Below are 23,874 nucleotides of genomic sequence, written 5' to 3' on the forward strand. Positions count from 1 at the left end.
CGTTCCACCGCAGTCTTAGGAGGGGGATCCTGCGAGGTTTTCGAAGCACTTGACGAAGCCTTGGCATTAGGAGCTGAAGGCTCCTCCTCTGGAGGAGATACAGAAACCGGACGTAGGTCCGGAGGCACTACCTCAATGTCTTGAGGATTGAAGGGATGGATCGTGATCTCCTTGGGCAAGCCTAAGTCCCTACTCATCCTAGGACGGATGGTGTCGGTGTGAGGTGGTATTACGCCTCTCATCCTCCTTTTGTCTTTTAGTGATGACCTCCATTACCTTCACAGCCTAAAGGGTAAGTTAGCCATATAAGAGTCACATGGATTAGGACCTTCAAGAGGTGATCTGAGTACTTTCTCTGCCGTGACTTCCTTCTAGGGTCCTGACACCCAACTGACGAACTCGACGAGGGTTCCAGGGGGGATCCTAGGGGTTGCTATGACTGGAACAGTCGGAGGTTATGGCGGTGGAGCAGCCACGTTCAGAAACTTTAGCAGGGTGGAGATGAATGTATTCACCCATGGGGTAAGTTCTGATCCTCTAGGTAAACCCTGGAATTCCCTAAGAGAGTGTCTTTTGGAGGGAACTCTAGAAAGAGCTCCACTCGACGGAGGTGATAACCTTTGAGGCAGAGGAACACGTTACATGGGACGTGAAGGAATGTCCAGCCTAATAGGTATGTTAGCAAGCCTATTAGAAGGCTCCTTGAAACCCTCTGGAAAGGGTGTCGATCTTCCGATGGAGGTGGAAGAAGCTGAGGGTCAAGGCTAAGGTGTTGGTACCGCACTTGCTCGCAGTTCCGACACATCTGATCGTGAATTGCTCACGGAAATCTCCGATTTGCTTGCGAGTTTCGCGCATCACCTGACGCGATTCACAACAAGAAGTGATCGCAACAGGAGCACTAGGAGCCACACAGGAAGATGAAGGTCTAACGCCTTCCTGCTGCCCCAGAGAAGCACCTACATCCGACGAAGTCAACAGAGGCGGGCTATGAGTAGGGATTACTCTTGTTGGAGAACATGTCACAGCGAGACATGTTTCAAAGCGTTGCATGGGCGAATGCTTGGCTAAGACTCCCCAGGCAGTGAAAGGCACTGGAGGTTTAGCTGGACACCTGTTTGAGGAAGGGTCATTCTCATCATCAGGTGTAGAAAATAATTTATCGTAAACCAAAATTGGGGAAGTTGAAAGTGATTTCTTTTGTTGTTAAATATAATAAATATCAAACCTCTTAAATATTATTCGTAATATTATTTTTGTCATGTTCAAGTGTAGAGCGGGGCTGACTTTAGTTCCTCTAAACAATCTTGTTATTAGTGATCTGTCGCCTAGTATTGTTTTTAAGGTGAACTGCTTGTTTACGCTGTTGTCCGAGAGCTGGAAGTTTTTGTCAAGGCGATCGGAGTTTCCAAGTGAGTTCTCAGACAAATTCCTTCTTGTATGGTGGACGTTTTTACAACTCTTGGTCATGGAAGGATAAACCCCTAGTGATACCGACACTATGCCACTTTGGGGGGTAGCAGGAGCAACAGTAATTCAGTGAACGGCAGGAGTATTGAGGTGAGTCAGCCTTTTCACATCTGAACATGAGTTGATTTGATACCCTAGCCATAATGATTTAATACATTTGATTAAATTAGTTCCCTTCTCAAGACCTTGTTAAAAATAAATCTCGGGATCAAAAGAAATTACTATTTTTCCAATTTTGTTTTCGGTTTTCTTTTTTATAGCGTTAAAAGTTAGGTTTTTTACAGTGGATTACCACTTTTATTGAAAATTCATTGTTATTCGTGGATTACCACATTAGGCTATTAGCCATTAAGTTTCGTTATTGGTGGATTACCACTTTTATTGAAAATTTATTAATTGTTATTCGTGGATTACCACATTAGGCTATTAGCCATTAACTTTCGTTTTTGGTGGATTACCACAGTTTATGAACAATATGTTTGTGTTTTCAAAATTACAAAATCGAATTCTATTGAAGGTAATTTTAGTGAACGGATTCCCGTTTTGAGTTTTGTTTTTGTTAATACGGATTCCCGTAAGTAATTTAGTTTCCCTTTTACCTGACCAGTTTTACAGGGAGTGTTTTTTTGTTTTTCAGATCCTGAGAGACATGATAGTCATTGGTAGGGGCTTGCTTCATACGGTTGTTTTCCGGTGAAGTAAGTTACTAACTTGAGGGAGGCAGGACAGCAATTAATCGTCTCGGTTGTCTCTACCAGTAATTTTTATCAAAAATATTAATTAAATTAATATAACTGGACTTTAAAAAACTTCTTGCTTCATTTACCTCACTTTATTTGTTTTTTACCTTGCCATTGATAAAATATTGTGTATGGAACCCCTGGGGGGACTTGAGAAGAAATTGCTGCCTGCTGCCCTTCCTTCGGTGTTGTTTAGTGTCGGTATCTTTGAGCATATTTTGTTAAAGGTTACATGAAAATCGGTGTTTTAGGCCATAGTTACGTTCGGGACTTGCAGCAGTTAGGTTATTCGTGTTTGACATACGGTGATCTTAAAGTGCCTGTTGAATTTTTTGCATTTCCTGGATTCGGATATAGAAACTTTATACTTAATCCGAAGTTGTTGGACGATTTGGCTGAATATAATCCAGAAGTGACCGTTGTATTTTTGGGTGGAAACGATATAAAGGAGAAGGTGGATTTGAATATTGTTAAAGCAGATTGTGAACGTTTTTTTGCTATTTTGAGATTAGGTTACCAAATTCACTATTTGTTGTTGCTCACGTTGAAATTCGCCACTTGAAAAGTACTAATAGACACGGCACCCCTTCTGCAGATTTGTATAAGAAATTAGCTAGAAATTTTAATAAGTGGTTAGACCGTCAACCCTTTAAATATAAAACTTTGTTGATTAACGGTTCGTCAAAACTCGATGACCCTAGCTATTTTAAAGCTGACGGCATTCATTTAAATAGAGGGGGTTTAGACTGTCTGTTTCAGTGGATTTATAATTGTTTATCAGACATTGTAAAAGCAAATTCCTAATTAAACATGACTTCTGAATTAAAGTTGTTGATTAATTCCCGAAAATATATTCGCAAGTTAGTAACTGAATGTTATAATAAAAGGACTAATTATTGTCAGTTAACTGAATTGGAAAAGAATACGATTAAGTCAGAGTTACAAGATCATTTAGAATCGCTTAAAAAGTATAATAGTGAAATTCAAAGGCTCAAATGGTCTGAAGAGGAGGATGAAACATGGCTAAATGCCGAACTTGATTCCTGTGAAAGTTATGTTGTTAAAATTCGGGAATGTACTGCTGAGCTTACACGAAATGTTTCCCCTTCTAATGTTAGTGTTGATACTGCCCGAAGTTTGTTAAAGAGTCCCACTGCTCCGCTTCCAGAATTTCGTAGCCAAGAAGGGGAGGATCTATTGAAGTTTTTTAAAGATTTTGAAGACATAACGTCTATGTTCAAATATTCAGAATATGACAAATTTATTCTGTTAAAGCAGCAAATCAGTGGAAGGGCCTTAGTACTTTTAGAATCATTAGAATCAGACAAGAAGGGTTATGTTCATGCCAAGAAATTACTAACAGAGGCCCTAGCTTCTAAAGACCTCAGAATTTTTAATACCATCAAAAAAATCTCTGAAATCAATATGAAATTAGAAAGTGACCCATTTGAATATATTTCACAGATAAGAAATTTAACTCAAGCAGCTGAAAGTTTGTCTCTGGGACGTGAGGATTTTTTGAGGTATTTTTTCTGGCAGGGCTTAGATAATCGTTTTAAAGTACACTTAACCCAGATTACTAATTCATCAAGGCCAACATTAAAGGAAATTAATGATAATTTCTTTGAGGCCTGTGAAAGATTTAATGAGCAAAGTAAGAGGTCTAATGTAGGAAATAAATTGCATGATAATTATAATCATAGGAAGAATAGTGCAAGTTATGCTGCTAGTGTTAGTTCCCTAAGGAAACCGTCAAATTTCTTTCCTTGTGTCTTGTGTACCACAGAAGGCAAACCCGCCTCACATCCTATTTATAAATGTGAAAATTTTTCGGATGTTACCACTAAGCTTGACAAAATTCAATCTGTAAATGGGTGTTGTAAGTGTGCAAGCTTGAGTCACACTACTGACAAATGTAACTTTAAATTTAAGATGAAATGTAAGTTTTGTAAAGCATGGCACTTTAGTTTCCTCTGTAAGAATAGTAACAAATCAGCATCTGCTAATGATAATAGAAAATCTGAATCTCCTAAGACTTCCTCGAAAAAGGATAATAAGAATTCGTCCATGGAATCTAATAATAACGTAGTTATAATGGAGGCTCTTAAAAGTAATTTGGACTGTGATTCCAGCATTCTCCCTACCTTTTCTTGTAGCATCCAAAACAGAAGCATAAGAGCATTGAAGGATGATGGAAGTCAGTTAAATCTGATTAGTGAGGAACTAGCCAATGCTTTGGATTTAAAGGTATTACAAGCCGAGGTTGAATTGAGAATAAATGGTATTAATGTTTCTCAGAAATATGCCTCAAAACTAGTGGAATTTGAAATTATAATTGGTAATGCTATTCACAAAATAGAGGCATTATGTATCCCATCTATTAACATAAAGTTGAAATTAAAAGGTTTGGGCAAAGTGGTTTACGGTTTCCAGACGAAAGGGTATGTGTTGGTTGATGAGTTTCTAACGCCCAATAGTGATTGCATTGAAAATATTGATTTGATTTTGGGAACTAAATCAGGATATTGTTTACCACTCACAGAAGTAGTTTTTGGTAGGAATAGCAGGTCTATGTATGCTATGACCCCGTTTGGTGTCCTTCTTAAAGGTGAAATTGACACCTTATTGAAGGATATTCCTTATCTACATCCGTCCTCCTCGGTTATAAATTGTCATCAGTATGTTACTGGTTTGGGTGTAAGGATAGATAAGCCGTTTTCTCTGGATAAGTGTGAAGTTGATTATCCTATTAAGGTTTCAGAATTCAGTGTAATCGATGAAAAAGGCAATGTAATTCGTTCAGAGTTAGATAAAGCCACAGATGATGTGCTTGCCAGTATTTGTAATAAATATATTCACTTGGACAATGAGGTTTATGATTTGGAGAATTCAGAGCTGCATGATCAGCTTGTCAAATATTGTTTGGATCACACTATTCAGAATGAGGAGGGTAGATTAGTTATGCCACTTTTGTGGAATGCAAAAGTATCTCATATGCTTAGTAGAAATTTTCATTTGGCTAAAGTTATTTTGGAATCTAATCTTAAAAAACTAAAGAGAAATCCATCTCATTTACAGTTAATGAATGAAGCCCTAAAAGAACAGGAAAGGGTTGGAATAATAGAAAGGATTCCTAATCTTGACCAGTTTGTCCATGAACATCCAGAACACTCTTTTTTGCCTCATATGGGTGTGTTCAAATTGAATCGTGAAACTACCAAATGTAGAGTTGTGTTTCTATCAAACTTGTGTGAAAGAAACTCAACCAAGGGTCAGACAATAAGTCATAACCAGGCCATACATGCAGGTCCATGCCTAAATCAGAAACTTTCTTCATCATTATTACATTTAAGGTTTGATAAATTGTTAGTATGCTTTGATCTATGTAAGGCCTTTAACCAGATTGCATTAAGTGATGTTGATGCTAATAGACTTTGTTTTTTATGGTATAAAAATGTTGAGAAGGGAGATTTTACCATTGTTGCATATCGGAATGTTAGGTTGAGCTTCGGCTTAAGATGTTCCCCAACTTTGTTGATGCTTGGTCTTTACAAGATTTTGATATTAGATGCTGAGCATGATGAAAACCAGTTGAAGGAGTTGAAAAGGCGCATTTATTCTTTGTCTTATATGGACAATTGTGCTTTTAGTGCAAATGAAATTGAAAATCTGCACTGGGCATATTCTGTGGTAGGATCTATATTTTCTCCTTATGGTTTTGATTTACAACAGTTCGTTACTAATGACAGGTCCCTACAGGGAGAAATAGATACCTGCACAGGTTCTGAAACGGGAGAGGTTGTTAAACTTCTTGGTATGCAGTGGAATCGATCACTTGATTGTCTGTTAGCAAATAAATTTCAGTTGAATGGTAAGGCTAAAACTAAGAGGGAAATTTTAAGTACCATTGCCTCTCACTTTGATCTTTTTGGTATTACTGGTCCCATCCTAAATCGAAGCAGATTATTTCTTCATGGTCTTCAGTGTGATAGAAATTTAGGATGGGACGATCAATTATCACCAGAGTTACGTAAAGAATGGCATAATATTGCTAATCAGGCCAATTCTGCTCCTGATATTGCTATTGATAGATTTGTTGGACGTAGGGATGGAAAATTTCATTTGGCTGCTTGCTGTGATAGCTCTAAATTACTTTATGGTGTTGTTGTGTACATCATTGATATTGATTCTATGTCGTCTAGTTTTGTGATGGCAAAAAATCGTATGATAAATAGGCAGTTGGAAAGTAAAAGCATTCCATCTTTGGAGATGCAGGGAGTAGCCTTTGCAACGGAAGTGGTTTTAGATTTGTATAACGAATTAGCTGGACCATTATGCATCAATCCTTTAAATGTTGTTGGCCTTCATGTGTTTTCAGATAGTCAGGTAGCGCTCTCTTGGTTGAATTCGTCTACTAATAAATTGTCAAAAATGCAGAAACGGTCAGTTTTTGTGATGAATCGAATTCAGCATGTAGAGAACTTATGTGCAAAACACCCCGTCCATTTTGCCTTTGTTGGAGGGAATGAAAATCCTGCAGATGCCATAACTCGTTGCCTTTCATATCGTAAGTTGATGCAAACCAATTTCTATTCTGGTCCTGAATGTTTTAAGGAAAAGGAAACCTTCCTATGGAGTGAAAATGGTAATTTATCATTTATGGTTCCAAATCCTTATGCCGAGTGCGAGCTGGATAATAGTTTAGAAATAGAGGAGTCTTTGTGTACTAGTTCCAATGTTGTGGCCATGTCAGATATTTTTGAATGTTTTCTTAAATTTGAAGAATTTTCCAGTTTTGATTTACTTGTATCTATTTATGAGAAAGTTATTCTTTTCGTAGAGAAGTTAAAGGGTCGTTTGAAAGCTAAGGACTCCAATAAATTTGCTCACTTAGAATTAAAGAGCAATAGTATACATGAAAGAGCTTGCAAGTTAGTTATACTACAGGATCAACGGGCACATTTCCCTGAGGTTTTTACATATTTCAGCTGTCCTACTCAAAGAAAAAAAGACATGCCTAATATAGTAGGTCAGCTTAATGTTTACGTTGACAACGATGGTTTGCTTAGAGTACGTAGCAAGTGTGACAAACTCATTCGGAGGCATGGTTTTCCTTTGTTGCTGGCTAAAAATAGCCATCTAACTTCCCTGATTGTGCATAACCTGCACAAAAAGCTCAACCATACGGGATGTTACTCTGTTTTGTCAGAAATGAGAAAGCGGTTTTACGTACCGTCATATTTTTCAGTGGTTAAGAGAAACCTTAGAGAATGTGTTTTTTGTCGTAGGTTTAAGTCAAGAACCATCAGTATTAATCAATCTCCCTACAGGAAATGGAGAGTGTCACCACCTAATGTCCCCTTTAGATATTTATTTATGGATTTCATTGGCCCATTGAGCGTTAAACTACAGGGTAAGAAAGGAAAAATCTATCTACTATGTATCACTTGTATGTGGAGTAGAGCAGTTAATTTGATTATTTGTTTAGATCTTTCTGTTAAAGAATTTCTTAGAGCCTTTCAGATTCATTGTTTCCAGTTTGGAATCCCGGAATATTGTATTAGTGACCTAGGCTCCCAATTAGTCTCTGCCTCTAATATAATTATTGACTACATCAAAGATCATGAGACTCAGTCATATTTTGAACGCAATGGGGTCCAATCTTTAAAGTTTGACCAATTTGTCAAGGGTCATAGTCAGTTAGGTTCGATGGTGGAAGTATGTGTTAAACTGGTTAAAAGATTGATCTATGGAGCTATTGGTAAGAATGTCTTAGAATACCATGATTTTGAGTTCCTAATTCAACAAGTCATTCATTTAGTCAATCGTAGGCCAATAGCATTTAAAGAAGCCTTAAGGGATCAGATTGGCGATGACATTCCAGAACCTATCACCCCAGAAAATTTGATTCATGGGTACGATCTGATATCGGTTAATATAATTCCCGAATTGCATGAGGGGAGAGACCCTGACTGGATTCCTGAAAATTATTCTCAATCAAAGTTTAAGCAAGATTACAATCAATTGCAAAAGGTGAGAAACAATTTAGTTAAACTATATCAGGAAGAATTTATTGCTAATCTAATACATCAGGCTGTAGATGTCCCTGATAGATACAAGCCAGTCACTCATAATAAGATCTCACCTGGAGATATTGTACTGCTTAAGGAAAATTTCACTAAGCCAAATGACTACCCGATGGGCGTTGTAAAAGAGATTTTTACAAATACTTTGGGTGAGGTTACTGGTGCCACTATCCTTAAAGGGAAAACCCAAGAACTTGTGAAGAGACATTCGTCAGTCATTATCCCACTTCTCACCCGGAAAGATGAAATTCCGAATAATTCTAAGGTTGATGTACAGGAGTCTCGAGTACCCAAGGATACTAGAGTTAAACGCCAGGCTGCTATTGACAGCTCGGAGCGGACTAGAAAAATCTTAGAAGCCTAAAATGATTTATGTTTCGGGTGAATTAGAGAATCTTTACTTGTAAATAGTTATTATATAGAGTATTTGGTTGGGCAATTAAATGTCAATAATGTCATGTTATATTTAAATTTTAATATACCTTTGTATATTGAATGTATTAAATGTTTTTTGTAATTTAATGTTTTCAACTTTTCTTGTTTTGGGGATCCTATTTATCATGAATTTCTGTATTCAATTTATTTAGTTTATATAAATAAATTGAATCCCCTCCCCCCAGTGTAGAAAATAATTTATCGTAAACCAAAATTGGGGAAGTTGAAAGTGATTTCTTTTGTTGTTAAATATAATAAATATCAAACCTCTTAAATATTATTCGTAATATTATTTTTGTCATGTTCAAGTGTAGAGCGGGGCTGACTTTAGTTCCTCTAAACAATCTTGTTATTAGTGATCTGTCGCCTAGTATTGTTTTTAAGGTGAACTGCTTGTTTACGCTGTTGTCCGAGAGCTGGAAGTTTTTGTCAAGGCGATCGGAGTTTCCAAGTGAGTTCTCAGACAAATTCCTTCTTGTATGGTGGACGTTTTTACAACTCTTGGTCATGGAAGGATAAACCCCTAGTGATACCGACACTATGCCACTTTGGGGGGTAGCAGGAGCAACAGTAATTCAGTGAACGGCAGGAGTATTGAGGTGAGTCAGCCTTTTCACATCTGAACATGAGTTGATTTGATACCCTAGCCATAATGATTTAATACATTTGATTAAATTAGTTCCCTTCTCAAGACCTTGTTAAAAATAAATCTCGGGATCAAAAGAAATTACTATTTTTCCAATTTTGTTTTCGGTTTTCTTTTTTATAGCGTTAAAAGTTAGGTTTTTTACAGTGGATTACCACTTTTATTGAAAATTCATTGTTATTCGTGGATTACCACATTAGGCTATTAGCCATTAAGTTTCGTTATTGGTGGATTACCACTTTTATTGAAAATTTATTAATTGTTATTCGTGGATTACCACATTAGGCTATTAGCCATTAACTTTCGTTTTTGGTGGATTACCACAGTTTATGAACAATATGTTTGTGTTTTCAAAATTACAAAATCGAATTCTATTGAAGGTAATTTTAGTGAACGGATTCCCGTTTTGAGTTTTGTTTTTGTTAATACGGATTCCCGTAAGTAATTTAGTTTCCCTTTTACCTGACCAGTTTTACAGGGAGTGTTTTTTTGTTTTTCAGATCCTGAGAGACATGATAGTCATTGGTAGGGGCTTGCTTCATACGGTTGTTTTCCGGTGAAGTAAGTTACTAACTTGAGGGAGGCAGGACAGCAATTAATCGTCTCGGTTGTCTCTACCAGTAATTTTTATCAAAAATATTAATTAAATTAATATAACTGGACTTTAAAAAACTTCTTGCTTCATTTACCTCACTTTATTTGTTTTTTACCTTGCCATTGATAAAATATTGTGTATCAGGTCATGTCCGAGATCGTTTGGAAGAAGGTCTGGTTGAGGAGCTACATGCTGATGGACTGCGTGTGTGCCTCCCTCTACTTCTAGACGAGGAACGTCTAGACCTTGATTGCGAATGAACAGTTCATGATCGTGAACGAGATGTTCGTGAACGGGAGCGTCTAGCTCTCGTACGAAAATGGCGTGAACGTCGCCAATGCCTATCTCGCGAACGTGAACGTTGTTCTTGTGAACGGTACCCTCGCGAACGTGAACGCCATCCTCGTGAACGGGAGCGTCGTCCTCGCGAGCTCGAGTGCCGTTCTCGTGATCTAGATCGCAGAGATCTAGAACGCGAACATCTGGACCTAGGTCTAGACTTTGCTTGTGATCGTGTAGAACGCGATCGTGAGACTTGTCCTCGTGAAGAGGAACGCCTCCAAGGAGAGCGTTGAGACCAGCGGTCTCGTGAGCGCGAGGCTCTAGTGAGTGAGCGTGTTTTAGAAAAAGAGCGCTCGGATCATGATGACATACGATCAGTTAGATCTTCCGATCATTGCGAACGGCGATCAGGGGAAGAGTGTCCAAGGGCGAGACGATGGCGATGCTCGTCCTTTAGCGCTGCTGGTGGTAGAAGCGCTGGTCCCCGGAAGATCTACACCTGCAACCTGCGGTTTCTGTGGGGAGAAACAAAGGGTTGAAGGTTAGAGGACGATGAGGTCCCAGGATGGAGAGAGGCCATTGGAGAGGCGAACTCAAGCGATCACCCCGTCTATGTGTGGAAGGGCCAGGAGAAGGCGAAAGATGGACCTCGCACAGTTCCAGAGCGTGAGATGTCGACGGCTCCGGAGAAGGGTCTTTCCTGGCACCACGCTGAAGAAAGCGCAGCAGCTCCTCCTTCATAGTGGGTCCAGAATCCCTAGGGAAGACCACACCTGCAACTAATCTGAAAGGGAGAATGACTTGCCAGCAGTTGAAGGAGAAGTTGCTCCTCTAAGGGAAGCAAAAACCCCCCAATACCCCAGGGTTGTCAAGGAGTTAGTCGGTCTGTGCTCCTACTCGATCGTCCCTTGGACGAGTGCGAGTGAGAAGGAGCTTTAGAAAGAGATTTGATGGTGCGTGAAGAAGAACGAGCTTTCCTCACCCCTGATGGATAAAGATAGTGCTTTGCCTTCTTCCTACGCCGCCCAAATTTCTCTCATTGGGAGGCAGACCACTTCCCACACTCTGCGCAGGGCGAACCCTGCTTGCAGCAATGCCCGCTGCACAAAGGACACAGAGAGTGCGGGTCGGTCTCCAACGAAGACATGAAAGTACCCCACGCGGCACCCACGCGCCCTGGACACGTTTGCATGAAGGCAATTGTAGAGAGAACACGCACACCTGAAAAGAGAAACCAAAATAAAAAAGTCCAATGACACTCAGGGAGAGAGAGGACATGGCCGATCTCTACCGAGCCAAAAGAAAAAGTTACGTCTTTCACTGTTGTGAGAGTATATCTAGAGGCAGCTGGGTATTTCCCAGCCTACTTACTCAAGTGATTAGGCAGGGTTGCCACCTCGCAAATAAAGTCTAATGGCTACCTTCCAGCTATGCTGAAAGATAATCCACATATAAACAGAAGCTATGTTAGTATGGGAACAAACCACATTTAGGGAGCCTTCATGAAGGAATAAACAATAAAAGTACAAAGTAAGGTTACTATGTTATTTTGATTTTACTAAGAAAAAATCTGATATGGCAAATCTTTGGGAGTTAATAACTCAAATACATACTTGTTCACACTTTGCTACATTTTTCTCACTTATTTATTGTTCAATAATAGCGAGAGATACAAAAATCCCATAATTCTGTGTAACAGAATTTTTATTATTTTCTTTTTAATTTATTTTTCATGATTATTTTGCATGTAGATGAGCAAAAATAAAAAAAATATTCATAAAAAAACAAAAAGAAAGACCAAAATTCTGTCACACAGTATTATTCAGTTTATAAAGTAGTTTTTATGGTATGATTTTCAATACAATTGGTGTCATACTAGTTGAGAAAATTGTACCCAATTTTTTTAAATCATAATTTTTGCTAAAAAATCATAAAGTTTTTGATCAAATGACTTGAAATTTTTATATGATGAAGGTAGTATTATATATGTCTAAAACACATATAGAAATGGATTATTTTGAATAATTAGAAAAAAAAAAATGCAGGACATGGCGGACGGTTGCCCTAAGTGCAAAAATGACAAATTCGGAGATAATTTGTATTTTTCCTAACCATACAAACCTTAGCTATTTACATAGGGTTTACTTTCGGCGTAGCTGAAATTGACGAGCCATTAGATTTTAACGAGGGTTTACTACCCCCACGCTAGTTAGCAAGGGTAGGGGAGGGGTAGCTTGCTACCCCTCCCCCCTTACACACCGGTGAAATGTCTCACTTCACTTAGAGGTAGGACTTGACTTGGGGGACAGGGCTGGCGGGCAAATATGTGTAAATAGCTAAGGTTTGTATGGTTAGGAAAAATACAAATTATCTCCGAATTTGTCATTTGTTCCGTAACCGAAATACAAACCACACTATTTACATAGGGTGACTTACCCCTTAGGAAGGGTGGAAAGTCCCCAGCCATACTGGCTTTGGCTTACCCGGGGACTCAGAATCCGAGTGAGTCGCACTCGAGAAAAGGAGTCCCTGCACCTCACAAGTTCCTTCCTCCGAAAGGAAACGTGTGGCCTACATAAGCTTGTGTGTGAAGGAAGAAAGTGTGACTCGTCCTAGGCAGTTGACCTGGAGTTCTTAGACAGAACTCTGGGTTAGGACATTCCCAATACCACCTCGTCAGGGTATGGGGGACGCGACAGTATTATCACAATACTTGGAACACAAGGAAGCATGGTTTACCTGCAGAGGTTTGAGGTCAGCTATGCAGAGACCGGGATGCTGCTTTCCCCAGGAGAGGGGAGGATGAAGAAAGAAGTAAGGGCCAGACATACTTCTTCCGTTCATGCAGTCTAAAACCTGGTAACAATGCCTTCAGCCTTCTGCTACCTGTCCAAAAAGGAGCCTGAGGTTAAACCAGCTGTTGTGTAGCCACCACAGAGTGATAGAAACATATCGATACCCCTGTGGGTCACATCCTACAGGAAGTGGGCTGCGAAGGTCGGTAGACGCTTCCAGACTCCAGCTTGTAGCACCTGCGTCACAGAGTAGTTCCTCTTGAAGGCCAGAGACGTTGCGATGTATCCGACATCGTGGGCTGTAGGGCGACGTGACGGTGGAGGGTCTGGATTCAGGTTGAGATGAATGCCCTTGAATCCGGGCTGAAAAGGCATACTTGGTGACCCTCCGCTGCGTCCTTCCTGTGCTCCCAAACCGGGCTTGCACGTGAGGACAAACTGCAGCTGTTCTTAAAGATAACCCCTCGGTTCCTTACTGGCAAGTAGGAGAAGGTCTGGGTCACCTGATACAGAACGGAGACTCAAAATCTTGAAGGAGTCGAACCGAAGGTCCGGGACTCCAAGATTCTGAGACTAGAAATCAACTCAGGAGCGAACCTAAATGTTACCTCCCCCTATCCTCTTGAAAGGGCGGAGTCGTACGAGACCATGAAGATTGCTTACACACTTGGCCAAGGCCAGAGCGAGCAAGAGCACCGTCTTCCAAGACGGGCGACGATTAGAGGCCTGACGTAATGGTTCGCAAGAAGATCTCTTAAGGGTCTTAAGAGCTCGAACCATGCTCCATGGAGGAGGTCTCACTCCGACTGGGGGCAGGTACGTTCGTAGCTTCGCATGAGCGAAGAAAGATCCAGCGGGAAGGAAAAAGTATATTTCTTTTATCCTGAAGGCCAGGGTAAGGCTGAGCGATAGGCTTCACTGCCGAGAGCGGAAAACGAGTTTCCTCCCGCCGATAAACAATAACTCCGTTATTGCTGGAGTAGAGGCATCAAGGGGAGAGGTACCTCTTCCACGACACCAACCACAGAAGACTCTCCACTTCGCCTGGTAGACCCCTGCGGATGACTATCGCAGGTGAAGCGACCTCCGCTCCGCGACTGTTGCGGGGTGCCTCTTTGTGAGGAGGTGGCATAGTGTCTCCAGGCGTGAAGCCAAAGCGATGCTACGGCTTGTGATAGATGTTGCAGCGTGGTCGTTTGAGTAGCCTGTGTCGTGGAAGAAGCTCTCCCGGGAGTTCCGTCAGGGGATGCAGAAGGTCCGGAAACCGGTCTGCGAAAAGTCGCAGCGGAGCTCTCAGGGTCATCAAAAGGTTGACCGACAATCTGGTCTCGTTGAGACCCCTGCTCAACCGACAAGAATGGTGGGAAGACGTAGGCGTCGATGCTGTCCCACCGTCACCGGAAAGCATCTTGCCAAAGAGTCTTGGGGTCTGAGACTGGGGGGTAGTCCAGCGGCAGCTTGAAGTTCCAGGCTGTCGTGATCAGGTCCTCCAGGCCAGGACTTGCTGGTTACTAGAGGCCAAAGACCCCCAGGTACTCCTATCTGTGAGGCTCTGCTCAGATTGTCGGAGAGAACATTTCTCTGCCCGGAATGAGCGAGCCGATAGTGGTATTGAGTGGACTTCGGATCATCTCAGTATCTCTACCGCAAGATGCGAAAGTATGAAAATGTACCTCCCTGCTAGTTGGAATACGCCAGTACCATGGAGTTGTCGCGCACCGAGCGACTCGGCAGGATCTGTTGGATCTGTTGAGGGGCCCGACTACGGCCTCTAAGCCTACCTGAATGATGTGGAGGTACCCTTCAGGTCCTGACCATACGCCTGAACCAGAACATGCCCCCCCCCCCCCCCCTTTTCTTTGACGAGTCCGAGAACAGCATCAAATGCGGGGGAAGGACGAGAAGATCCACTCCCATGCAAGAGGTTTCCATAAGTCAACCCCCATAGCAGGTCTAATCGTTCCGCTGGTCCCATAGGGGTCAGAAAGTTCGGTTAATCGTTGCTTTGATTCCACCGGAACTTGGGCCGCCTAACAGGGAACTTATCCTGAGGCGACCGTTCGGGACTTAGACGGGACAATGAGGAAAGGAGACCCAGGAAACGTCCCAAAATAGGGCTGAAAGCTCTCCTTGACAGAGGCCAGGTTCTGCGACTCTCCTCGACCTTGCCACAGTCAACTGAAGGGAAGGCTCGGAGAAGGAGTCAATATCATGGCTAGATATTCCAGATGTTGAGGTAGAAGCAGAGAAAGCTCCTAGCGAATTACCATGATCCCTCGATCTTGGTAAAGTCCCGGAAGCTTGTCTCGGTGTCGAAGAAGGTCGAATCCGAGACTACCGGAGTTAGCCAGACCTCAAAAAGGCGAAGGAGGCGGAAGCCTGCTCCTGAGTGGCCATGAGGAAAGCAGGGAGAGTTCTCTGGTGAAAACCTGCGATGCTGCGGCGGGATCGCAACACAGCATCTTAACAGGTACATCTGTAGTCTAGGCTGAATTCCAAGTGCTTCCTGGAAGACGGATGGAATGGGACCTGGAAGCACCCGTCCTTCCGATCCAGGGCATAAGGAGTCTTGTGGTCTCGCTACCAGTCTGATCGACTCTGCTGTTCCACGCTGGACGAAGTTTGTTCGACAAACTTGATCAGAGCTGAGTGGTCGATGACGGAACTCCTGTCTCAGATGCTTTCCTACAAGAAAGGATCAACTGAAGAAGCCGGGGGAGAAGCCGTCGACGACCCTATGGAGGACATTCTTCTAAAGTATGGCTCCTTCTGCCCGACGGGCAAACCTCTTGCCGACCCCATGGCATAGAGGCTCAGCGACACTGATTCACTGTCAGGAGAAATGTTAAGAGCGAAGCGCGGTATCCTTGGCTGATCACGGAGATCGTGCAGGAAACGGCACCGGGAAGCTGTTACCTGGAAGAGTAACCTTAGGCATCCCCCTAGCGGGAGACCTGCACGGGGGGTTGCCAATCCTAGAGTTTGCGAACTCGGCCGCTCCCTCTAAGATAATGCCTCCTCGGGAGAACTTCCCGTCCTACCTGTACCTGACAGGAGGGGACTGCTATCGTACACCTTGTCTTAGCTGCCGGAGCCGGTTCCGATAACCTAGGCTGACGAGGCTGTATGAAGAGGCGTCGGAGGCTTGCAGGGTCTGGAAGTAAGCGCCTTTTGGAGGAGTGAATCGAGATTCAACTTCCTCCGCACACCAGCTGTCTATTTCTCCGTCCTTGGGCTCCAACAAGCTCTTCCCAAGGATGGAAGAGCGACTGAGGTTGTCGACATCCACGGATGGGACTTCCGAGAGGAAGCCCTCGGTCACTGCGTCTAGATGCTTCAACATCGAATTTGCCCGCAAGTTCGAAACTTGGCGACGAAACGCAAAGGTGCTTGAGTCCGAGAGAAAGAAAGTTCCCATAATCTTCCTGGAGCTTCCTTGTACCAATTCTCGGGTCGCAATCAGAGAGGGAAAGGCCTGGTAAGCCCCTTCCACGAAATGGTAAAGAGGAAGGGCTAAACCAGTCACCCTCTGCCCGGCGGAGAATTCTCGAAAGAAAACTCCCTGGCAAGACCCTTCCAGGGAATGGTGGGGAGGAAGGGCTAAACCAGGTTCTGAAAAGAAGGAGAAGAATGTTGCTCAGACCTCCCTGAAGATTCTTCCTGCTCTTGCACGTGCCATGCTATGCGTTTACGGGGTGAAGACCGTGTTCTGGAAGTACGCGCTCCAGAAGACTCTCCAGGTTGCCCGTGTTGCGAAACCCCGACAGGAATCGCGGTCGAAATCGCCCTGGCGCTCATGCGATGGTAAATCGATGGTTCGCACGTGGGCGAACGTGGATGCGCCCGTGCGCGGGCACGCAGGCGCGTGGGCGCGAGATCTGGCAGACGAAAATGCGCGAGGGAGCTCAGGTGGGGGCGAGTGCGGTTGGAAGGGCGAGCGCTGGCGGTCGGAATCCGATAGTGCGCAGGCGAGCGACGGCGCGTTGGCGGCAATCGCGCTGGAGCTCGCGCGAGCTCGCGATGGAAAACCGTTGGTTCGCACGCGGGCGAACATGGGTACACATGTGCGCGTGGTCAAGAGGGCGAGCGCAGGCGGCCGGGAGACCGATGGCGCGTAGGCGGGCGATGGCGCGTAAGCGGTCGATGGTGCGTAGGCGGGCGATGGCGCGTAGGCGGGCGATGGCGCTGTGACGAGCGATGGCGCGTCTTGGCGAGCGATGGCCCGTAGGCGAGTGAAGGCGCGTTGGCAAGCGATGGCGCGATGGCGCGTTGGCGAGCGGCGGTGCGTTAAAAACGCTTGCGTGCAGGCGAAGAATCGCACGGGCGCGTAGGAGATCACTGACGCGTAAGAGACTAGAGAAGGTCGTCGGCAAGAAGGTGAAGGAAATCTTCTTGCCTGCGCCCAGATCTGGTAGATCGTGGGCGAGAGGGCGAACGTTAGCGCGCATCGCGCTAATCAGAAGGCACGCAGGTGCATCAGGAAGGGGAGCGCCGATGCGCGCTGGCAAGCAGGCGATCGTGGGCGTTCAGGAAACCGTTGGTGCCCATGGCGCGTAGCAGGAAAGGGCGCGCAGATGTGCGCTGGCGAACAAAAGAGAGCTGGTGCACAGGAGGACAGACGCACAGGTGAGCGCTGGCGAGCAGGAAAAAGATCTAGGGCGAGACTCAACTACCGGAGATCGTGGTCCACAGCAGGTGAGCGCTACTGCGCGCGGGCGCGCAGTAGATCGTGGGCACGCAGGAAAAAACCTGGAACTTAAGGGGCTTACCCACACTGTGGAATAAGCCCCTTAGCCCCGAAGGGACCGGTGCCCGTTGTAAACGGGGTGTGTTGGTGCCCACTGCGCATCTGTGTCCAGGAACGGAGGTGAAGACTAGAAGGTCTGGCAGGAGTAGAGCAGCTGCAACGGTCGGTGCTCGTCGAGGAGGGTCCTCTGCGGAGAACGTCGAATAAAGATGAAGACGACCTCGGACAGGTGCAACACCCTCCGACTTACGAAGAGGAGTCTCTGATCGTGAACTCCCCCGAGGGGAAGAGTCACTGGCAGGAGAGACCGTAGGCATCAGTTGTCCCCGAAGGGAAACTGAGCTCTCAGCAACAACAGCAACAACAGCAGGGGGAGTCCTCCGAAGAGGAGTCTCTGTGGTGAACTCCCCCCCCCCCCCGGGGAAGAAGCACTCGCAGGAGAGACCGTAGGGCTCAACTGCTCCCCGAAGGGCACAGAGCCTTCAGCAACAACAGCAGACGGAGCCCTCCGAAGAGGAGTCTCTGTGGTGCACTCCCCCTCGGGGGAGAAGCACTCGCGGGAGAGACCGTAGGGCTCAGCTGCCCCCCGAAGGGGACTGAGCCTCCAGCAACAACAGCAACAACAGCAGACGGAGTCCTCCGAAGAAGAGTCTCTGTGGTGAACTCTCCCCCGGGGGAGAAGCACTCGCAGGAGAGACTGTAGGGCTCGGAAAGCCCCCCGAAGGGGACTGAGCCTTCAGCAACATCAGCAACAACAGCAGAAGAGTCCTCCAAAGAGGAGTCTCTATGAGTGTCCTCCCTCGCGAACGAAAGAGGAACACTTCGTAGAAGAGACGGGTCAGCAAGTGACCAAAAAAGAGCAATCCTCCGAAGAGGGGCTCCAGCAGTTGCTCAGCCCCTTGAGCGTAACTGCAGGTGCGACCGCTCAGCACCAAGAGCATAGTCGCACGGATTCCATGGTCCGAGCTTGCAACCGCTCAGCCAGGAATAAAAATAAGGTAAGAGGAGTTCCCCCGAAGGGAAAAACTCAAGCCTGGACAGGGAACCTTCCCTCGGAAGGGAAGTTACCCACCCAAGGAGGCAAGCCTCCTGAGAGTTCTAAGATGAACTGAAGAGCTGTCAGTCGTCACGGGAGTACTTCCAGGAGGAGGAGACACACCCCTGACAAAGATCTATAGGGGAGGCAGCAACAGCAGACTCCCCAGGCCCCAACAAGACAGCTCACTTCGTTGTCACATTATATAAACGAAACTAGATCGTAAACTGTGAAATAATAAAAAACAAAAGTAATTAGTTAACATTCATTCCCCCGGGAAGACTCCGAAGAGGAATCCCGAGGGAAAAGAACACAAGAATTACACAACAGGCACGTGCCCTCAAATCCACTTACACTCACGGAAGGAGAGCTGTAACAAACACAGAATTATAACAATTATAATTATGTAATTCAAATATGAATGTTCACTAAAGAAAGAACGAAAACCCCGAAAGGAAACATTCTACAAAAAGCTGAAAAGTTAACAAATACAATTAGATTCATAAACTAATTGAGATAAAATGTACAGCGTAGCAACCCCACCCGACACGGGAAGGAAGCTACCCAGGACGTAGTAAAGGTAAAACGTAGTAAAGGGTGAACGACCTCAAGAGAGAGAGAGAGAGACCGTAGTCAAACTCGATCGCGACCCATGAAATTACACCGTGGTGGCCTAACTGCCGCGGGCTCCACGGAGATATCGTACACTACACACACAAGCACGAACTCTGAAAAGGAAACTTACTGATTTCTATACTCAAATATATACATAAACATAAAAATATGTTTACATATATATAGAGTATAAGAAAAGTAAGTGATTAAGTAAAGACAAAACATATAATGGCTGCCAAGCGAGGACGAAGATAGGCACGTCTGTACATCGTCCGAGTCAAAAGTGAAGTGAGACATTTCACCGGTGTCTGAGGGGGGAGGGGTAGCAAGCTACCCCTCCCCTACCCCTGCTAACTAGCGCGGGGGTAGTAAACCCTCGTTAAAATCTAATGGCTCGTCAATTTCAGCTTTGCCGAAAGTAAACCCTATGTAAATAGCGTGGTTTGTATTTCGGTTACGGAACAACTTGATTTTTAATGATCTGGAAAAAAAATATTTATTTGGGATGTAAATTACTGTACGTCCATTGGTCACCTAGGGGTGAAGGCTTTGAGGAAGTTCATTACGTCCATCAGTCGTCAAAGAATTAAGGAATAAACTACAGTCATAAGTCACAGGAAAGATAAAACCTTTATTCATTACTGATGTAATAAAGACAATATAAAAAAAAAAAATTCAATGAAAAAATCAACACTAACCTTCCTTTCCACTTAGCCTTTTGAGGGATGGAAAGCAAGTCATCATCATCATCAAACAGCACATCTTCTCCTACACTGTCGCTATGAAAGACAGAAAAAACATAGCTAAGTAGATATCATAGTTTCTGTAATAAAGCTATACTACCGTAACTATAATAAAATGACTGTAATTATCTTAATACCATTGATCTCATTAGCATTATTCTTTTTGAAGAGCAAAGTTACTGGCAACAAAAATAAAATTCAACACCTCCCTAATGTATGATCCTAATGTATGATGTCATCTCCCTCAACACCCATGGCATGACCAGGAAGAGCCATCATCTTGTAACTAGTCATACTGTATTTTATATCCTACTTAAAGAAGGTTATAAAAATACTGGAAAAACACTCAAAATGGGGAAGGGGAGAGAATGTTCTAAGAGGGTAAGTAGAGTACAGTACTAAAATAATTTATTGTACAATACTTTAATTATAAAAAACGGATTTTGAACGAAGCGAAAAATCTATTTTTGGGTGAGATAGCCATGTCGTCCTGATGGAAGTTCCTTTAGGGTAACTTCCTAGGGTAAATTTGACTACGGTCATATTCCCAGAGAATCTACCTTAAGGTATCCAGAATTCTAACTCCTGGAGTGAATATCCCTAAATAAACTTAACATGGGATATCGTGTAATATCAGAGGACGTATTCTTGACACGCCACATAGCTATCTTCACCCCGAATAGAATTAACACTTCGAGGGGTCAAGTGGCAAGAAAACGAAAAATGAGAATGAAAGGAGAGCCGTTAATAAGGTACCTCTCCCATCCCGCTTCGAGTGTGTACACAATGCCGCCAACGGCGCCATCTTCCTTCCTTGTAGCGATACACGAGGTGCTACAGATACTGCATTATAGGGAGGGGTCCTATAGCCCTTTTTATAAAAAGGGAGGGCGGGTCCATCAGGACGACATGGCGATCTCACCCAAAATTAGATTTTTCGCTTCGCTCAAAATCCATTTTTTGGGCTCAGGCCATGTCGTCCTGATGGAAGTATACCAGAGCATTACTGTATCTGAGGATTCTCAAATCGTGCCGTACTCTCAAGAAAGTATTTCCTGGTCAGCATAGACCTAGAGACCTATGATGTTACCATCATACATTATTTCATCTAAGCATAAACCATGTTAGTGCTTCCTGCCCCCTACAGGGAAGAGTCATACTAGACTCAGGAAAAAGTCTCGAGGAGTACATATACCTATGGATGACTAACAGACAAGCCAGTATAGTGGTCTCACCCTATATGTTATAAAGCAAAGTTTGTATAAGAACCACCAATGTCAGTATGAAATACCGACAAGTCCCCCGGTGTGCCCGTTCTTATCACTGGATTGGACAAAGGTTTATATCCGTGTAGGAATAAATTTTGCATATCCACCACCATCCCTATAGGGTATGAAATCTTTCCTTCTTGGGGAAAGCATAAACCAATAAATGTTTGCTTGTAGCAAGGAACAATCTTTTAGGACTATTCATGTTAAAATTATCCATAGTTTTAAAAGTAATGCTAAAACATTTTCTAGTAAAATGACATAGGCGAATAAGACGCAAGGTTCACAAAGAACTAGTTTATTGACAATCAATAAAAATATATAGGTTAATCGACAATTATAAAATTATAAGATGTGGATGAACAAATAAATAAGCATAAGGATCACAGTAAAACAGAAAATATTGTTTCATCTGAAAAGGAAACATACTGTATATGCGCCACTTTTAATATCGAAATATTAATATTATTATTATAGTCTGTCTTACTACTCAATCACACTAGCGTCAGAAACGCTTGGCACACGTGTCTGCACTTATGCTTGGTTCACCTTTGTTTATGGAACAGTTGATAAGGACACCTTAGTAGCCTAACGTTTAGTCTGTAGAAACAGTCCGTGACTACACACCCACCCGAATTAATCGTCCCAATTAATTTCACTGTTCCTCGCAGAATTAAACAGCAGGTTTAACGACACTACCTACTGCTACCACAGACCTCTTCAGTTGCTCCACTTACTTCGCATAGTGTCTAAAGATTACTCTGGATGACTTCCAGCCAGTGTATGAGCGAAGGTGTTTGAAATCCATATTATTAAAGAAATTTATGGAAGAGGCAACTTTTCTCGGATCATGACCTGCGGGTGTACTATCTGGATCCGCTTTGCGAATAAAATAGGTAATTTTCGCCCTTAGTTGCTTCAGAGATAAATTTGAGCCTGATGTTTCTCCCCTAAACAGCTGACCTCCCCTCAAGTCTGAAGTTCTACAAAGATAGACCTTTAGGCACTCCACTGGACATAGAGATGCATCTTCTTTCAGAGGGCAGATTCTCCAGGGACCCCACCTATGGGTGGGTAGCTCGTTCTTGGCAAGAAACGTTGGGTCCGGAAAAAGGTTCAGTTCTCCCCCATCTAAGAACCGAACATAACCTTCCTCTCTCGAGAGGGCTACTATTTCACTAACTCTAGCCCCCAAAGCGAGTCCAAACAGAAATATAACTTTTTGGGTCAAATCCTTTAAAGCACACTCCTCATTATTCATCATTGAAGCAAAATGAAGAACCTTATACAGAGACCATGAAATGGGTTTCGGAGATGCTGATGGATTGAGCCTAGCACAGGCCTTCGGAATTTTGTTAAAAATGTTATTAGAGAGGTTGACCTGGAAGGCATATAGAATAGGTCTTGTCAAGGCAGACTCACACGTTGATATTGTGTTGACTGCTAAACCTTGACCATGGAGGTGGATGAAGAATGATAAGCAGAAGTCTGTCGGGATCTTTTGTGGATTCTTCGCCTTGACAAAGGACACCCACTTCCTCCATGATGACTCATATTGTCTTCTGGTAGATTTGGACTTATATTCCTCTAAAAAGTCTATACTGTCTCTTGATATCCCGAATCTTTTTCTCACCGCTAGGGAGAGAAAATCATGAGCTGCAGGTTCCGGGTTTTCTATGATGAAGCGAAGACAGTCGATTTCTGAACTCGCTGAGTCAAAACTGGATCCGGTAGCAGTAGCAACTTCAGCCACTTGTGAGCCACTATTGCCGCTTTCCCCTTGAAAGATCTCAGTTCGTCGAGGACCCTCAGTAGAAGATTGTGCGGAGGGAACAGGTAAATCCTGGACCATCTGTTCCAGTCGAGGGACATAGCGTCCACTGCTTCCGCTAAAGGATCCTCGTACGGGGACACGTAAAGATGTAACTTCTTGTTGTCCTTTGTCGCAAAGAGGTCTATCTACAGTTCCGGGACTTGACTCGAGATGAAAGAGAATGATCCTGCGTCCAGGGACCATTCTAACTCTATCGGCGTGAGCCTGGATAGAGCGTCCGCCGTCACATTGCGGACCCCTTGAAGGTGAACTGCTGACAAGTGCCATCTCTTCTTTTCCGCTAGCCGGAAGATGGCCAACATCACTTGGTTGATTTGAGGTGACCTTGATCCTTGTCGATTCAGGCATCTCACTATCACCTCGCTGTCTAGTACCAATCTTATGTGGATCGAGCGGCGAGGAGAAACTTTCTCCAATGTAAGAAGTACTGCCATGGTTTCAAGAAAGTTTATATGAAACTTCTTGAATAGGTTGGACCAAGTTCCTTGGACTTTCTTCTGGTGAGAATGACCTCCCCATCCTTCCTTCAAAGCGTCTGTATGAATAGTTATTGAGGGGGGAGGTGGCTGAAGAAGTACTGAT

General features: G+C 43.7%; 2 protein-coding genes across 3 annotated transcripts in view; one reads left to right on the forward strand and one right to left on the reverse strand.

Moving 5' to 3' along the window:
• The window catches only part of LOC137631060 (uro-adherence factor A-like), a 264,160-nt gene that overhangs the window by 159,085 nt on the left and 81,201 nt on the right, over positions 1–23,874 (reverse strand). The window contains exon 4 of the mRNA XM_068362655.1: positions 20,146–20,226. Within this exon, the coding sequence (XP_068218756.1) occupies positions 20,146–20,226 (81 nt within the window). The remainder of the gene's footprint in view (positions 1–20,145; positions 20,227–23,874) is intronic.
• Positions 1,186–10,102, forward strand: LOC137631059 (uncharacterized). Of its 2 annotated transcripts, none has more exons than XM_068362654.1 (2): positions 1,186–1,560; positions 2,108–10,102. In XM_068362654.1, exon 2 carries the CDS (start codon positions 3,021–3,023, stop codon positions 8,658–8,660), a length of 5,640 nt encoding a protein of 1,879 aa, XP_068218755.1. In that variant the 5' UTR covers positions 1,186–1,560; positions 2,108–3,020; the 3' UTR covers positions 8,661–10,102. The 2 variants fall into 2 exon arrangements, 1 of the variants encoding a protein (XP_068218755.1); XR_011041843.1 differs by lacking the exon at positions 1,186–1,560 and having other exon boundaries at positions 1,875–9,330; positions 9,878–10,102.

Source organism: Palaemon carinicauda, chromosome 39, assembly GCF_036898095.1.
Source record: "Palaemon carinicauda isolate YSFRI2023 chromosome 39, ASM3689809v2, whole genome shotgun sequence".
NCBI classification, from domain to species: domain Eukaryota; kingdom Metazoa; phylum Arthropoda; class Malacostraca; order Decapoda; family Palaemonidae; genus Palaemon; species Palaemon carinicauda.